At 43.9% G+C, this 18,679-nt stretch overlaps 1 protein-coding gene across 1 annotated transcript; it reads right to left on the bottom strand.

Annotated features, from left to right (window-relative positions):
- Positions 1–230: 230 nt before the first annotated feature.
- On the bottom strand, positions 231–18,124 carry FHL5 (four and a half LIM domains 5). Its single transcript, XM_077811682.1, has 5 exons — positions 17,972–18,124; positions 13,230–13,404; positions 9,598–9,767; positions 5,338–5,524; positions 231–382 (listed from the first exon to the last, which is right to left on the bottom strand). The coding sequence occupies exons 1-5, from the start codon at positions 18,122–18,124 to the stop codon at positions 231–233; spliced, it is 837 nt and encodes a 278-aa protein (XP_077667808.1).
- Between the last annotated feature and the right edge of the window lie 555 nt (positions 18,125–18,679).

Raw genomic sequence — 18,679 nt, 5'->3', positions numbered from 1 at the left:
ATATATAGAAATTTCTTTAGAAATGTTTTCTTAACCAGAACTGTGTAAAAATCTTTTTACAAGATATAAGGCATGCATGTAGCAGCTGAGCACTGTGATAGAACTGAACTGCTGTTGGAAAGCAACTTGAATGACTAAATAACTCTTAATGGCCTTTAAATGAATTCCTGACCGCAAGGTAAGGAAGTACTTGGTTACAGCATGCAAGGCTGACGTCTCTCTCCCCCTAACTATGCAGCAGAGCCGCATTCACGACAGAGGATGTCATCTTGCTGGGTGAGGAATCCTTGTCCCACCAGCGAAATGGAACATTTCACACAGTTAAAGCAGGCACTGTGCCACTGGCGCTCTTCAAATGAGATAAATTTGGCACCTCCGAGCGCTGGAAAAGAAATGAGAAAAAAGGGAATTCAGTAGACTTTAGAAGAGATCAGAAATAGATTGTTTTTGAATGTAGCATGTTGTCTTCTTTCACACTGAAATCCACAAGCATCCTATTGTTTGAAACAGCCTGTAGAAATAGATTTGCCCAACATATGCATCGTAGGAACTAAAAATTAGAGATGGGAAAAACGTTTGCAGCAAAGCCCCAGCTGTGAGACACCTGGCTGTTTTCATATCCCATTACGACCTCTAAACATGGACCTGGCTCATCAAAACATCCACTAAGGTTTACAAATCTTTCCAACTACCTTGCACCCAGCTTCCAGCAAACTGCCATAGAAATCAGAGGCAACATGTACACGAGGCATGTGGGCTTAAATGCTTGGGCCCACCTGCCAGGGACAGCGGCCAAACATGCCAGGGGGAGGTGCAGTGGGAGAGGAACAGAGCCCCTTCTCCCTTCAGGTAACATGGGCAGGGAGAGTGCAGTGGCCCTGGGCTAGGTACAGGGCGGGGGAGGAGACATGTGGGGTGTTCACATGTCCCCCCCTTTGGATTTTGCCCCCCAGTATGGGGAGTCATGAGTCATCTATGGTAGAAATCATGGGTAATGTGTGGGTTGTGTGGTTCAAGTGCAAAACCAAGTGCTATTCAGACATTTTAATTTAGTATCTCTGAGATTTAGGGATTTTCATACTCCAGCACTCAAACTGAAAGTCACTAGATTTGAGCTATGTGAAACACAAGCTCCCAGAAAAAGCATACCCTCAGGTATACTGGTGTAATTGTGGAACTCTATAAATTAATGTTAATTAAGATTTTTTTCTGTCTCAGATATTCCTGAATCTGTTCGTGCCCCCCACCTTGTAATCTTATCATAGGTGACTGAATTTCCCTCACTTTCCTTGATTTATATATGAGGATCAGACATCTGTAATTAGCTGGCTCCATTACACTTCATCATTGGGCTAGAGGAGTAATAGATTCACTATTAATAGTCTCAACTAATGGTCTCAGAACAGTCAGAGTGTTAACCTGGCATTGAATTATTAATTATTTAAGCACACAGGGCCAAATCATGATACAAGTTTTCCATGAGTGGCAAGATCTCTTAATTTGATAAATGTGCCTTAGCTGCACAGAACAGTTAAATCTAATTAACCTACAATTGTACTAGTTTTATGTCTGAAAAAACCTGATTACTGAAATAATGTCTGATATGTTTGTGTGCCTACTAGAGGTAGGATACTATTAAGTGTCTCTTCATGTATCCTTCGGGACCTGAGTCACTCAGCTTCACTTTGCAGCTTTTTCCACTCCAAGGGAATGTCTACACTATGAAATTAGGTCGAATTTATAGAAGTAGGTTTTTTAGAAATCGGTTTTATACATTCGAGTGTGTGTGTCCCCACAGAAAATGCTCTAAGTGCATTAAGTGCATTAACTCGGTGGAGTGCTTCCACAGTACCGAGGCTAGAGTCGACTTCTGGAGCGCTGCACTGTGGGTAGCTATCCCACAGTTCCCGCAGTCTCCGCCGCCCATTGGAATTCTGGGTTGAGATCCCAATGCCTGATGGGGCTAAAACTTTGTCGCGGGTGGCTCTGGGTACATATCGTCAGGCCCCCGTTCCCTCCCTCCCTCTGTGAAAGCAACGGCAGACAATCGTTTCACGCCTTTTTACCTGAGTTACCTGTGCAGACGCCATACCATGGCAAGCATGGAGCCCGCTCAGCTCACTGTCACCATATGTCTCCTGGGTGCTGGCAGACGCGGTACTGCATTGCTACAAAGCAGCAGCAACCCATTGCCTTGTGGCAGCAGACGGTGCAATAGGACTGGTAGCCGTCATCGTCATGTCCGAGGTGCTCTTGGTCACCTGTGTGAGGTCGATCAGAAGCGCCTGGGCAGACATGGGCGCAGGGACTAAATTTGGAGTGACTTGATCAAGTCATTCTCTTTAGTCCTGCAGTCAGTCCTATTGAACCATCTTATGTTGAGCAGGCAGGTGATACGGATTACTAACAGTCCTATTGCATCATCTTCTGCCGGGCAGGCAAGAGATGAGGATGGCTAGCAGTCCTATTGTACCATCTTCTGCCGAGCAGCCATGAGATGTGGATGGCATGCAGTCCTTCTGCACCGTCTGCTGCCAGCCAAAGATGTAAAATATAGATGGAGTGGATCAAAACAAGAAATAGACCAGATTTGTTTTGTACTCATTTGCAAACCCCTCCCCAGCCCCCCGTCTAGGGGACTCATTCCTCTAGGTCTCACTGCAGTCACTCACAGAGAAGGTGCAGCGAGGTAAATCTAGTCATGTATCAATCAGAGGCCAGACCAACCTGCTTGTTCCAATAAGAACAATAAGTTAGGTGCACCATTTCTTATTGGAACCCTCCGTGAAGTCCTGCCTGAAATACTCCTTGATGTAAAGCCACCCCCTTTGTTGATTTTAGCTCCCTGTAAGCCAACCCTGTAAGCCGTGTTGTCAGTCGCCCCTCCCTGCGTCAGAGCAACGGCAAACAATTGTGCATCTGAGTTGAGAGTGCTGTCCAGGGCAGTCACAACGGAGCACTCTGGGATAACTCCCGGAGGCCAATACCGTCGAATTGTGTCCACAGTACCCCAAATTCGACCCGGCAAGGCCGATTTAAGCACTAATCCATTTGTCAGGGGTGGAGTAAGGAAATCGATTTTAAGAGCTCTTTAAGTCGAAATAAAGGGCTTCATCGTGTGGACAGGTGCAGGTTTACATCGATTTAACGCTGCTAAATTCGACCTAAAGTCCTAGTGTGGACCAGGGCCAAGAATGTACAAGACATTTACATAAACCACAAGAGAAGCTCTTTTAGTACATAAAAATAATGTAATGCTTAGCTTGTACTGAATGACACGTGATTTATATGTTCCAACAAGATATAGTGCATGTAATATGGAGGGGAGCTAGATTCTGTCTTCATTTACATCTGTGTCACTCTGTTTAGTATTAAGGAGGTTTAACTGGATGGGGTTGCATTTACTTAGCTAAGAACAGAATTTGGTTGATGGAGCTCACTTTCATATGGCTGTGAGCCTACAGACTGTCCCTTCAATGGGGTAAGTTTTATAACAAAGAATCAAATAGATTTTGTTTCTTCTTTTTGAGTGCATTGGAGGATGAATACAGGAGGGCCCCTTTTCTGTCACAAGACACCACGGGACAGATCTTCAGCTGATGTACATTGCCCTGGCTTCACTGAAATAGTCTTCCCATCACTGAAGTCAATGGAGCTATGATAATTTACACTAGCTAAGGATCTGCCCCGTGTGTATATATGTAGGTACTTATATGGCCACCACAGTACCTTACAAACGTGAATTAATTTATCCTTACAACACCCCTGAGAGGAAAGGGTTATTACTATCCTAATTTTGCAAATGGGCAATTGAGGCCTAGAGAGAATAAGTGGCTTACCCAATATCACACAGGAAGCCTGTCAGAACCAGGAACAGAATCAAAATCTCCCATGTCTCAGTCCAGTGCTTTAACCACAAGACCATCCTTTCCTCCCGATTTAGCAGAGGAGTAAGAAAAATGATAATCTCTACGGCTATGTCTACACTGCAAAGAACAACTTGTGACGCTGGGTCTCAGAGCCCTGGTCAACTGACTTGGGCTTGTGGGGCTCAAGCTGCAGGGTTAAAATTGGAGGGTAGATGTACCCTTAGAAATGATTGTTTTTCTTACTCCTCCACTAAATAGGGAGGAAAGGATGGTCTGTGTAAATCCACCATTTACTCTAGTTGAAATGTGCAAGTGACCAATAGCCCATGCTACAGAGGAAGGCAAAAAGCCCTCAGGGTCTTGCCTGAGCATTTCGGCAAGATGCACCAGCCAGGCACCTAGGAAACAATTCTCTGTAGTAACTCAAAGCCTTCTCAATGTAGTCACCCATCACTGACCATTGGGGATATTTACTACTAGCAGTTGCAGATCAGCTATGTATCATTGTAGGCAGTCTCCTCATACCAACGCCTCCATAAGCTTATCAAGCTCAGTCTTGAGGCCGGTTAGGTTTTTTACCCCCACTGCTCCCCTGGAAGGCTGACAGTTCAGCTTTCAGTATGACCCACTGTAGTCTCCCCTTTACCCAGTTCCTTATCTAACTTTCAGTTGGATTAATCCCCATCTTGTCCAATTTAACTAATAATTTCCCATGTGGAATTGTATCAAATGCCTTACTGAAATCCTTGTAGAATAAATTTACTGCATGTCCCTTGTCTAAAAAAATCAGTTATCAGTGTGTATCTCTACTCTGCAATGTAAGCCCAGGATTTGAACTCAGGCTCAAGCCTAACCCCCCTTCTGTCCGCACACAAATCATGCTAAAACAGGGCTTAGACCCAGGATCCCAGGACCTTATGGGGGCAGACAATCTTAGCGTGAGTCAAACTGGGACCCATGGTTCACACCCTACTGCTTTGCAGGGTAGCCCTTGCCAGACTGGTGTTCTGTGAGTCCACCAAAAGTATTCCATAATCCCATAGGCAGAATTTCTTTGTCCTCTAAACAGTTAATTTTGGTGGACAGTCAAGTTTTCATACACTGCACCATGAATGAAGGACTAGAGTGGCCGCATTTTGGGAGAGCGCTAGGAAGTCTGGGATATAGGCAGGCCCATATGATGTCATGTAGAGTTGGAGCCCCAGATTGGGACTCAGGGTTCAATAATTTCTAATCTAAATTAACCTCAAACCCTAGGATAACAAACCCAGGGTCTGGTAACACAAGTTCTACCAACAGTGTAGTCATACCCAGGAAGTGTTTTTTAAGCAAACTGATAATTAAAATTCACAGTAAGTGCAATTATATAATTACAAGTAGAATATTTTGTGACAGTTAATAGACATCTGACCTGAGACAGCACTGATAACTTTTTAGTGGCTGGTCTACTTTAAACGGTTAGACTCACCAGTAATGGGTTTGTTGCAGGCCGCACACGTCTTTGCATAAAGCTTTCGGAAGCAGTCTAGGCAGTATGGATGGTCATCTTTGGAAATAAACCGCTGCCCAGACAGCTGCTTCTTACATCCAGCACACAGAAAACATTCTTTGTGCCATGGCTGGTCGTGGTACGTCACTCCACCAGTAGTTATCATCTGATAAAGAATAGTAAATATGGCAGGTGACCAGCTTGGCTTAACGGTGAAATCCTAGCGGATCTTAAACATAAAAAAGAAGCTTACAAGAAGTGGAAGTTTGGACATATGACCAGGGAAGAGTATAAAAATATTGCTCGGGCATGTAGGAATGAAATCAGGAGGGCCAAATCGCACCTGGAGCTGCAGCTAGCGAGTGATGTCAAGAGTAACAAGAAGGGTTTCTTCAGGTATGTTGGCAACAAGAAGAAAGCCAAGGAAAGTGTGGGCCCCTTACTGAATGAGGGAGGCAACCTAGTGACAGAGGATGTGGAAAAAGCTAATGTACTCAATGCTTTTTTTGCCTCTGTTTTCACTAACAAGGTCAGCTCCCAGACTGCTACGCTGGGCATCACAAAATGGGGAAGAGATGGCCAGCCCTCTGTGGAGATAGAGGTGGTTAGGGACTATTTAGAAAAGCTGGACGTGCACAAGTCCATGAGGCCGGACGAGTTGCATCCGAGAGTGCTGAAGGAATTGGCGGCTGTGATTGCAGAGCCATTGGCCATTATCTTTGAAAACTCGTGGCGAACCGGGGAAGTCCCGGATGACTGGAAAAAGGCTAATGTAGTGCCAATCTTTAAAAAAGGGAAGAAGGAGGATCCTGGGAACTACAGGCCAGTCAGCCTCACCTCAGTCCCTGGAAAAATCATGGAGCAGGTCCTCAAAGAATCAATCTTGAAGTACTTGCATGAGAGGAAAGTGATCAGGAACAGCCAGCATGGATTCACCAAGGGAAGGTCATGCCTGACTAATCTAATCGCCTTTTATCATGAGATTACTGGTTCTGTGGATGAAGGGAAAGCAGTGGATGTATTGTTTCTTGACTTTAGCAAAGCTTTTGACACGGTCTCCCACAGTATTCTTGTCAGCAAGTTAAGGAAGTATGGGCTGGATGAATGCACTATAGGGTGGGTAGAAAGCTGGCTAGATTGTCGGGCTCAACGGGTAGTGATCAATGGCTCCATGTCTAGTTGGCAGCCGGTGTCAAGTGGAGTGCCCCAGGGGTCGGTCCTGGGGCCGGTTTTGTTCAATATCTTCATAAATGATCTGGAGGGTGGTGTGGATTGCACTCTCAGCAAATTTGCGGACGATACTAAACTGGGAGGAGTGGTAGATACGCTGGAGGGGAGGGATAGGATACAGAAGGACCTAGACAAATTGGAGGATTGGGCCAAAAGAAATCTGATGAGGTTCAATAAGGATAAGTGCAGGGTCCTGCACTTAGGACGGAAGAATCCAATGCACCGCTACAGACTAGGGACCGAATGGCTAGGCAGCAGTTCTGCGGAAAAGGACCTCGGGGTGACAGTGGACGAGAAGCTGGATATGAGTCAGCAGTGTGCCCTTGTTGCCAAGAAGGCCAATGGCATTTTGGGATGTATAAGTAGGGGCATAGCGAGCAGATCGAGGGACGTGATCGTCCCCCTCTATTCGACATTGGTGAGGCCTCATCTGGAGTACTGTGTCCAGTTTTGGGCCCCACACTACAAGAAGGATGTGGATAAATTGGAGAGAGTCCAGCGAAGGGCAACAAAAATGATTAGGGGTCTAGAACACATGACTTATGAGGAGAGGCTGAGGGAGCTGGGATTGTTTAGCCTGCAGAAGAGAAGAATGAGGGGGGATTTGATAGCTGCTTTCAACTACCTGAAAGGGGGTTCCAAAGAGGATGGCTCTAGACTGTTCTCAATGGTAGCAGATGACAGAACGAGGAGTAATGGCCTCAAGTTGCAGTGGGGGAGGTTTAGATTGGATATTAGGAAAAACTTTTTCACTAAGAGGGTGGTGAAACACTGGAATGCGTTGCCTAGGGAGGTGGTGGAATCTCCTTCCTTGGAAGTTTTTAAGGTCAAGCTTGACAAAGCCCTGGCTGGGATGATTTAACTGGGAATTGGTCCTGCTTCGAGCAGGGGGTTGGACTAGATGACCTTCAGGGGTCCCTTCCAACCCTGATATTCTATGATTCTATGATTCTATGATGCAGCAACAAAAAGCAAACAAACAAAGGAATGAAAGCGTGAACAACAATCGATAGCAATCAGCTGCAAAACCAAACATTCAGATAACATTTGAGCTCTAGTCTAAACTAGGAATTCCCAAGGTGTGTGGTATTTTTTAAATAAATCCTCTTATTTCTTTTCTCTCTGCCATATAGATAGATAGATATAGAGAGAGTGTCTCAATTGTTTTCAGTTTGATTTTTAATCTTGACTGGGACTGATATGAACATGCAGCTGCATAAGTTATTCATGTTGGTTCCATTGCAGGTACTTATATGGGCCCCAATTGCAGTAGTATCTGTGCACCTCACCATTTCTGGTGCATTTATTATCACAACAGCGTGTGAGGTAGGAGAGAGCCGTTATCCTCATTTTACACAGACACTAAGTGACTTGTCCAAGGCCACACAAGAAATCTGTGGAACAGCAGGCAATAGAATCCAAGTTCTCCAACTCCCAGGCTAGTACCATAACCACTGGACCATCCCTTTTGTATTTAGAGTATAAACTCTTCAGGGCAGGGAACATCTCCAAAGCATGGGCGGTGGATATAGTAGGTCAGGGGAGGCTAAGCCTCCCCAAACAGCTAGGCTGTGGCCCCTCCTGTGCTCCGCCCCGAGGCCCCGCTCCCATGTTCCTCTCTTCCCCCGTGGCCCCGCCCATGCTGCTCCTCTTCCTGCCCTTGCCCAGCCTCTCCCCTGAAGCCGGTGAGATCTAGGGTGGCTGAGCTGGCGGGTAGGCTAGCGCTCGGGGCGGGGCGGTGGGGGCGGACTGGCTGGCAGCCCGGGGCAGCTGGGCAGGATCCGGGGAGCTGGGGCTGGTCAGCTGGAGGGCCAGTGCTCAGGCCAGCTGGGGTGGGCTGCAGGCAGGAGGGCCAGAGCTTGGGCCAGCCGGCAGATCAGGGCAGGTTGGCTGTGGCCTGGGACGGGCGGTGGCTGAGACGTGGGGTGGCTGGGGCAGGGATCCTCCAGCCACAGTGGGAGACTCGGAGATCCAGCAGGGGAAGAGAGGAATAAGGGATGGAGCCGGGGGATAGCCTCCCCAAATGGGGGGTTCATGGACCTCCCATGTCTCTCGGAATAGGTCTACACTGCAACAGAGAAGGGTGATGCCCAGCACAGGTAGACAGACTTACACTAGCTCTGCTCAAGCTAGGCTGCTAAAGATAGCACTGTGCACATTATGGCATGGGTGCAGCTTCTGCTAGTTGCCCAAGTCCAAGCCTGTCTAAGCTGCTATGGCTAGCCTGAACCACTATCTGTGCTCCAAAGTCTTCACTACTATTTGCAGCACACTAGTTTAAGCAGAGCTAGTCAAGTCTAGCTACATTGGTTGGGAATCATACCTCCCAGATGCAGTGCAGACATATCCTAACTTGGGTTTGTATGGTGCTGAAACAATGGAGCTACTTCTTGATTGGGAGCTCTAGGGTGTTACTGTAATACCAATAATTAACAACAGCAGAAGCAAGGAGGACCTGAGGTTGGGATGGTATGAGAATTCTGTTCATTACAAGCTCATTTTCAACCCCTGAGCAGCTCTTGGGCAACTTTTAAAACATTTTCAAAAATATTTTATATTAACGAAGTAAGCAGTAGACAGAATAAGTAAACATTATCGTAAAATGTTCTTACACTCTTTAGCAGAGCAAAGCACACAGTATGAACTTCCATTCTGCTACACCAGTTGTCCTCGTATGCTCGGATATGAAACTATCAACTTTATCTTTGTATTTAGATTAACTCCCTTGGTGCCATCCTGTGAAAAGGTCACTTGTATGCCATGTGGCTACACTCTGCACTTCCTGCTGTTTCATGTAGGTCCAGCTGTAAAACCTCTAGGTGTGTATAACGTATGGCATTTACAGAGGTTATTTTAACCTTGTAGTTTCTGTAATCAAACTCTGCCTATAGTGTCCTACTGTGCATGCATTTTGACATTGAACTACCTTGTCCAGAATTGCATTAAAAAGAGTGTAGTAGTGTCATATAGTGTTCTAAATCTTCCCTTTGGTTATGTTTGATCAATTACCTTCTTGCAGGAGTAGCAGTGGTGAGCAAACTGCTTCTCAAAACATGGCACACAATAATTCTCATTGTCTTTGGTAATCAAAGGCTTTGTTCCTAATGGTTGCCGGCAGTATTGACAAACAAAACAGGTTTCATGCCAGCAACTCCCTTTAAATTCCATTTTACGAGAACCTGAAAAACAAAACAAGCATGTGAGTTCCACTGAAGTTAAGTGATCATCTTGCAGAAGGACAGCTCCTCCCACTCATCCCCCATCCAGGTGAACTTGCATAAACTGAGATTTTAGATTTTTTTCTTGTATCAAAATATTTTAGGACAGGTTCTTCTGCATCCCAGTGCCCTTCTATCCTGTGATCAAGCAGCACACTGGATTGAGCATGTCACTTTCACAAACTGGGGATTAATTTGCTTAGATATTTAAACATGCCCATGAATTCTCCTACTCTTGAGGTCTTTTCACTTACACAAATTTCCTGCAACTTTCTTATGGCAGGACAAACTCCTTTGCTAATGAATACAAGTCCTGAATAAGTAATTTCATTCAATCCAGCTGGCATTAGTTTCTCTTCAAATTCAATTTAATTTCTTTGGAACGATGCAGGAAATGACACAGTATCTTAGAGTTGCTGATCATTTTCACCACAGATCACTAATGATTACTTCTACCCTATACAGATTGTCAAAGGTCCAGGGCATGATGGTCTGGTACATCTCAGGTACTGAGGCAATCCCCAAAGGAAGCTGCCTATATAAATATCTATCAAAGGAGATTTGGAAGCTTGGAGTTTTGCACTTTGTTTGTTGAGTCAGATCTGCCAAAACCCTGCCTTTGAGCCCATGATTACCATTGCCTCCCATGCACAATTCATCTACAAAGTCATAACCTGTATACACCCATGTACTATAGTGCTTCTTTCAGTGACTCCACATTGCAATTTCCCCCTTCTTCTCTGGCAGTGCCTCAGTGCTGAGAGATCCGGGACCTCTAATTATTCCCCATTGCAGGGGAGGAGGAGGCTGCGTGCTCCAACAGCAGGTGATCCTGCAGGGAGGAGAGTGCCCACATTCTGGATGGGCGGAGAAGCTGCTGAGTCAGTTTTGCTTTAACATCATTGGGTTGGAGTTTCCCCTGAGCACTCACCAGAGTGGGTAAGAGAACAGGACTTGGTAACCCTGGCAATTGGGGCTTATCCTGAAGTTAGTAATCAGAAAAATAAGAGATGTTAATGGTATACAAGGCATAAACAGGCAAGCTTCAGCTTGTCACCGTGCCAGTGTACTTTAACTTTTCTCTACTATTCCCAAATGGAGCAGAGACTGATAACACTCATGCCATTTCTTTATGCCAAACTATAGGGTAGTTTGTAGTGTGGAGAAATAAGCAATAATAAAGGACAATCATGGCAAGGCCACTAAAGTCAGCCCTGGACTACACCGAAAGTGTAAATCAACATAGCTACATCACTCAGGGGGTGTAAAAATTACATGCCCCTGAGAGATGTAGCTATGCCAACCTACCCATTGGTGTACACATGGCTAGGCTGATGGAAGAATACATTTGTCAATGGGGCTACTGCTGCTCAGGGAGGTGGAGTTAGTACACCAACAGAAAAAACTCCTTCTGTCTCTGTTATGTGTGTCTACACTACAGGGTCACAGAGGCATAGCTACAGCACTGTAACTACATTATAGTGCAGAAAAGTGTTTAGACATCACCCTGGTCATTTATTTATACTGGTGTAGTTAAAGCGGTATAAAACCCCTGTATAGAGGCGATTATACTGGCATAAAATGTGCTTATTTTGGGGTATGTCTACACTAGGGAGACTATACTGGTAGCTACATCACTGTATGGCAATACAACCCTGAAGTGTAGATGCAGCCTACGCTAATGGATGGGTTTTTTCTGTCACTGTAAGGCCATGTCTACACTAGTAAGCTTATAGCGGTACAGCTGAACCAATGCAGCCATGCAACGGTAAAATCGCTCGTGTAGCCACTGTATACTGATGGGAGAGAGCTCTCCCTTCAACATAATAAATCCGCCTAAAGGATTGTTGGTAACTATGTTGGCGGGAGAAGCTCTCCTGCCAACATATCACTGCGCAGACGAGTGCTTATGCCGGTGAAACGTATGTTGCTTAGGGGGGTGTTTCTTCATACCCAAGCGATACAAGTTTCGCCAGCATAAGTGATAATATAGACATAGCCTTCCCGAACACCACCTTCCTGAAGGATGGTAGCTAGGTTGACAGAAGTCTTCTGTTGACCTCACTGTGTCTACACTGGGGCCTAGCTTTGCCTAGGTATGTTGGTCACAGGTGTGGATTTTGTTCATCTCTGACCTATGTAGATACTCCAACTTAAACTTTTTAGTGTAGACCAGGCCTTGGTATAGCTTATGTCTGTAAGGGAAGGGGAATGAACCATAGCACCTTTACAGTGGTATAACTTCATCCACACTCTGGGTTTTACCAGTTTAAAAAAAAAATTACATCCCTAACCAAAAGAGCCATACCAATACAAAAACTATGTGTAGACCAGGCCTAAGTATTTTGGAACGAAGGTCTCCTGAAAAATTAGCCAACCCTCCTTTCCCATTGGGTTCTCTTAATGTTTGCCAGATCCTATTTGTTAATGCCCTAGACCAGTGTTCTCAAGGACCAGTCCCCAAGACTTCCCTAACACAGTTTAGGAAGGGAGCAAGCTGTCCCTGCTATCAAAAAGGTTGAGACACAATGCCCTAGACAAGCCAGTTCATCTTGCCACATATGGGCTGCCATGGTCTCTTCAGTTGCATGATATGTTCAGGGAATCTCCCACTATTGCGTTAGGATTGAATCTGCCCAACTGATGCAGAAACACCACCACGGCAAATCCCGAACAGAGCTGGTTACAAAAACCAGAAAGTGATTTAGTGACAAATTTTAATTCCAAAGTGGTTTAAGTTTCACAGCGTTCAAAATCAGACTAATTTCCTGTGTTTTTTTATGATTTTTTCCCCCACAAAGCTGTCAGAAATCATTTTTGAACTGGTTTTCAGTAAAAAAACAAAACTAAACTAAACCCAATGTTTGGTAAATTAAAAATGTTGATAATTTTAAGAAATTTAATCTGATAGAAATTCAAGTTAAAACTAATCATAGAAAACATCACAAAACCAAAACATCTTGACAATTTTTTTAAAGAACAGTTTCATCTTTGAAGAAGCCATTTTTCAACAAACAAAAATTTCCATCCCCAAACCCCCCTGTAACCAAGTCTGGTCCCTGACAGTCTAGATGACAGAATGGAAAAATACAGATAGTTGTGTTCCCTACGCCCATAGTAGCACTCCCACTGTAGCAAGTCTAATTGTAATTTTCCTGAAAATTGCCAGTGTAGGCGATGTCATTGAGTCTATGTGAGCAAATCTGATTCTGTTTCAAGACTGTAATATTATTCCTTGTGGGGTGTAATATAATTACACATGCAATGTTAGATCACAGAAGATGAGCATGCAGAAGGATTAAACGAGGGGAGATAATCCCCTGCATGCTGTACTGAAAGCCAAGAAATTATACTTTGTAGCTTAACTATCCAAGTGCAATATAACCATTTCATCGAGATAGCAAAGAGTCCTGGTTATCTTACCGGGCATAATGGCCTTCTGACAATGAAAGCACTTTGATGAATACTCATTAGAATAACACTGAGTACACAGCAAGAGCTCATCCTTGGCAGCAAAAGGATTTTCCACTAAAGAGTGATTGCATTTGGCACACTTGAAGCACGCTTCATGCCAGTGGTGGCCTTTATAGGCGAGATCCTTTGAGAGAGTAAATACATGTTAATGGAAAGCATTTGTTTACCCCCACAGGCCCCCTCCCTTTTTTTTTTTTTTAATATATAAAGCTAAATAAAAAACACTTGGAGAGTGATTGGACCAGTGGCTTGTGCCACTGGCTGGAGGGTAATTGTCAAAGATGACAAACAAAATCTACCCAGAGTGGAAAGACTGTCAGGATATTCTGCAGTCCACTTCTACTGGCCACAAAGAGCTACTCTGGCTCAGGCTATAGTTGATACTCCATGCCCCCACACTTAAGAAGTATTTTTTGTTTAATTTAAAGGATGACTTTGTATTTTAAAGACAACCTTCCTGGGAAACAAATGGGCTTTTAATAAAAGCCACCAGACTTTTTTTTTTTTTTTGGCATGGTCTCTACATGAAAAAAGGCAGGTCTTTTTTTTTTTTTTTTTTTTACCTTTTTTCCCCTGGAAGACTCTATGGACAACTGAAGAACTGAAAGGGTTATGGCTTCACATGTAGCAAGCAGGTGAAATCTGCTTAACTGAGGGGTGAAGTGATTTTTACTCAGACTATTAAACCCTTTGCTTTTGTTTGTTTTTCTTTGTTAACACCCATTTAACTCAATCACCCTCTAAAAAGCTCCAAGGAAAGATTTTCTTTTAATAATTCAACATGCTTAAGCGCTGAGAAATCTAAGAAGATAAATACAAGGTTTTCACTTTGTTTCATTAGAAACAAGGAAGATATGGTTTAACACTCCTGATATTTCTAAGGTTAAAAAAACCAGCAAAAAACCCCACAAACTAAACACCAACATATAAGAAATATACCATAAAAAATACTATACTATAAGAAATAAACCAAATCCTTCCAGGTCTTCTTTCTAATGAAAGCAGCACAAAAGGGCACAAATTCTATCCCTTTCATTGCCCTTGTCAGTCCCCCTTAAAGTAATAAAAGGGGAAATAAAATACATAAGACTTGATTTTAAGAGGTGCTGAAACTACCTCTCTCTCTGAGTGCCTATAAAACAAAAACTGTTGTCAAAGAGTAGCCTGAGGCAAAAAAATATACAAAGGAGAGAAGAAGGCAGAGAGCTGACCCTTTAATTCTGTGAGGAACAACCAACAGTCAACCTAAGGGGGGAATGCTTTTAGCTGACTGTTGTACGCGTTTCATTTCACTCCTATTATATTTTCATCTTGGCTTTTCCTGTCTCTCAGGCCTTCTCTATGCCTAAAACTTAGACCAACTTAGCTATGTAGCTCAGAAGTGTGAAAAATTTACACTGCTAAGAAACTTTCTGTTAAGGCAACCTAAGTCCTGGTATAGAATTCTTCCATCCACCTAGCTACCTCCCTGTGGATTTACTACAGCAATTGAAAAAAACCCCTTTTGTCTCTATAGCACTCTGTACACTATAGCGCTACAGTGGCATAGCTGCAGTGCTTGTAATGTAGACACTCCATAGTCCTAGGGAGATGATTCAACCATTCATCTAGGGGACAAAATCATTAGTATGAAAAGATCCTGCTGCTTAGTTTGTTTTACATTTAAATTTTAGATTAGGCAGGTTGGTTGGGCTTCAGAACACAGGCTTTCTTGGCCACATAGAAGAATTTGCTGTTGAAAATGCAGGTCAGAGTTTTGGGACAGTTCTCACCCCAAATCAGCAGTTTTTCCTTGATAATTTCTGTATGAAACACAGCTGGGCCCTATCTTTAACCTCCACAAGGGCCATTGACCCCTTCCCTGAAGACGGAGGGCCCTGCCCACCATTACCCTCCCTTTATCTTCTGGCCCTTTGAGTTGGCTGTGCTAATGTAACTGGGCCATAAAGCCATCAGACCCAGACCTCTAGGGATTTCCCCACAATGTAGGGTGCTTCCGCAGGCTGATAGAACACTCCTAGATCATCCATTGCAGATACCTTTGGCATAGGGGAAATGCTGTGGCACTGATGCAGAGACAGAGCTGTTGGCTGGGCTTCTACTGTGCCCTGGCTAGTCTGAGCTGCTGCAGTGGCCTTTTAGGGCTACAGACAGGAATCACAAGTTCAGGCAGCTCTCAGGCAGTTCTACCCTGTACTTGGGGCTAAACCATCACCAAGACAGCCCAGGATAGGACAGGCTTAAAGCTGAAGTAAAGAAACTTCCACTCAACCCCAAGCCCTGTGCCAAGGTCAGCTTCCACAAAGGATTAACTGGGCCCTGAGAACACGATATATGCTAAGTGCACGGTCTGGGAATTCCTGAGCTCAAATCGTGGATCAGACACTGATTCCTCTTTGGGTCTGGACCGCTCTCTGAAGGTATGTCTACATTAGAGCTGGAATGTGTAAATTCCAGCTTGAGGAGACGTACTCACACTAGCTATGATCCAGCAAGCATGCTAAAAATAGAAGTATAGCCATGGTGGCGCAAACAGCATGAAGGGCTGTCTCCCCAAGTACCTATCTATGGTCTTGGATGGGATTGTACTTGGGATGGCTAGCCACTCATGCCTCTACAGCTACACTTCTAGTTTTAGTGCACTAGCTCAATCAGACCTAGCACAGGTATGTCTCCCTGAGCTGAAATTTATATCTTACAGCTCCAGCATAGGTGTACCCAAATCTCAGCCTTAATTTCTTCAGCTGTAAATTGGGAATAATAGTTACTTACCTCTGTTAAGGGCAGTGCTTAAATTTGTAATGAAAGAGGTGCTGGGGCTCAAGCCATCTTTTTACTTTCATAAGTGACACGGCAAACCTAGAGGTTCTGGGGCTCAGCACCAGCAAGCCGTGGCACAAATTAAGCACTGGTTATGGGTATGTTGAGAGGATTAATGTTTTTGCAGTGCTTTATGTTGTTATTTAAAACTGGGCCTAAAACCCTGGACCCAAATGTCACCAGATGCAGTAGGAGGTGGATCCAGATCTCAAGTTACTTTATGGCAAACCAACACTGTTCCAGATCCAAGCACACCTAATTATGAGGAAGATCTGGATTAGGAGATTGCATCTTGACTTTATTCCTGTAACGATCAGAACCACAAACCCAGATCTGGCTCCAAATATTGTAGCTTGGGTCCATCTCTGTAATTAAATATTGTTATGCACTAAACTTGCACCACTAATCCTGATATGATTCCTAAACTCAGATCTCCTGCTAAGCAGAATACCTTTTTTCCAAACTTTGTGAGCAAACCTGGTTTATGGTACAAGTGAGCCTGGGCAAATTTCTGACTGAGTTCTGAAACCGTGTGAAACACAGATGTTTTGATAGTCTTTAAGTTTCTGGGTTCATGTGAATATGAAATTCAAAGTGAAATGCAGGGTTGTGAGTCAGAGCCAAAGAAAAAAGCTGACAGATGCCAGCTAACTGCATCTACTCGGGCTCTCACAGTTCTAATGAAAGGTCTACAAGGGGCCTAGATTCAAGGAAAGCAAAGTCCAGAAAGCTGAAGTTTGTTCTGTCTGATTGCATCTATCATGGAGATTTCACAAGCCAGGCATTGTGAGATAAATAAGAAATTAAGCTGTCATACTGCAAGTAAGGTATTTTAATCAAAATATGCCCTCTCCAGGCATCTTGTCTACAAAGACAGACAGCATTACATAAAAATGATAAATATTGTTGCCTTCCAGCTGAACTCCTGTGTGTTGACTAAACATTTGCAATAGAAATGATTTACAGACAAAGTGAAGTTGTTTTTCACTTGACATCTCTTGGAAGTATTTATTTTAAAGTTTCCTGTGATCTTATCTGTTGAATTACAGGGACAGCAAGAGAGAGTAGAGCAGGGAGAGAGTGAGAGATTGCAACTACTGAGAGCGCTAGAGCGAAAGGTAAATTTAAACAACCCAAGATATCTCTCTACAATAACCAAGCCTTTCTGCCACAACAGGAATAACACTCACAACAAGCAAACACACAGCCCCAGAGTTTTTATACTCTCCAAAAGGGAGACAAGCCAGAGACTCAAGGAGGTCCACTAGGGACTTTGGCATTGCTAACTGATTTTATAAGGAAGGCACTCAGGTCCTACAATAAAGGACAGAGGTATAAAACCCTAAAATTGTTAAGTAAGGTAATGCTTTTCATCAGAAGTTGACGATACTACAAAATATTGTGGAAGTGAATTAAGTAGTTCTATTGCTTACTGCGTGGACCCTCTCGCCAGTCCCACCCACCAAACTGTGCGGTCTTTATGCAGGAAACTAAGTGGAAGTGAGGGATGGAATCAACTTATTAATATGAGGGTAGACCATAGATCACCACTACACTACAGACTCGATTCAAGACTTCTCCACCACTGCATCCACATAAGTGTAGGTCCTCTGGTCCCTGCCCCCAACACTTCCTTCTGCAGCAGCATATTTCCAGTCAGCATAGAGCCCCCCTCCTTGGTGTGCAGGGATGCAGAGGCTCCAGCTCCCCTTTGTACAACAACTAAGTCCAGGTCTTCACACCTGTGCAGGGATTCTGAAGACTTCTGTGGCACAGAGAGCCTTGGGTGGAACCCACTCCCAAAGAGGCGGATTTCATGCTCTGTGATTTAACTATCTCAATAAATACAGACAAATGAACTAAATGCTTACCTTGGCATCACATTCAATGGGCTTCTTGCATTCTTCACAGGAGTTAGCAAATAGGTCATCATAACATGTAACACAGTAAGAATTCTCTTCTCTAAATACATACTTCCTGCCAAGAAGGGATTCCATGCAGTAATGGCAGTGATTACTTGTCATTTTTTGGTTCTTCAGCTGTTCTGGGAGAAAGGAAAATTAACAAATAACAGGAATGAAACAGTTCAGGCCCAAACAATATCATTCTGTGGATAGTAATGTATTACTGGGGCAACTTAGGGAAGCGATTGCCTCGGTTACTTGCAATGCTTGGGATTCCTAATGTTGGAAGCCGGGAACAAAATGTGTAATATTCAGGAAGTGGTTGCCTTCATAACTCCAAACAAGAAGATTGCTTCAGTTTAGTCGGTTAGTATTTATACTGATAATCCTGGTGCCTGAAATCTGTTGCCTTCACGTCCGCTGCTGTTAGTGCCAAAATGGATCAGGCAAGACGAGTGGAAAGAAATCAATTTAAATTTCTTGCCCCACTCCCCTTTACTCCTAAGAGAGAACTATTCTTGCAGAAAATGAATAAACCTTCGCATTTGCTCAGTGGTATTAGTCAAAAGAAAATCAAGGAGACACAAAAAGGTGGAACACACTCCTGCATACTGAATGTAATTTGGGATGTCAGAATTATATCAGGAAAATCAATCAAATTTGAAAGTGAGTTTA

The sequence above is a fragment of the Eretmochelys imbricata genome, chromosome 3 (assembly GCF_965152235.1).
Source record: "Eretmochelys imbricata isolate rEreImb1 chromosome 3, rEreImb1.hap1, whole genome shotgun sequence".
Classification (NCBI taxonomy): Eukaryota; Metazoa; Chordata; order Testudines; family Cheloniidae; genus Eretmochelys; species Eretmochelys imbricata.
This window is presented reverse-complemented; position numbering and strand designations above follow the sequence as displayed.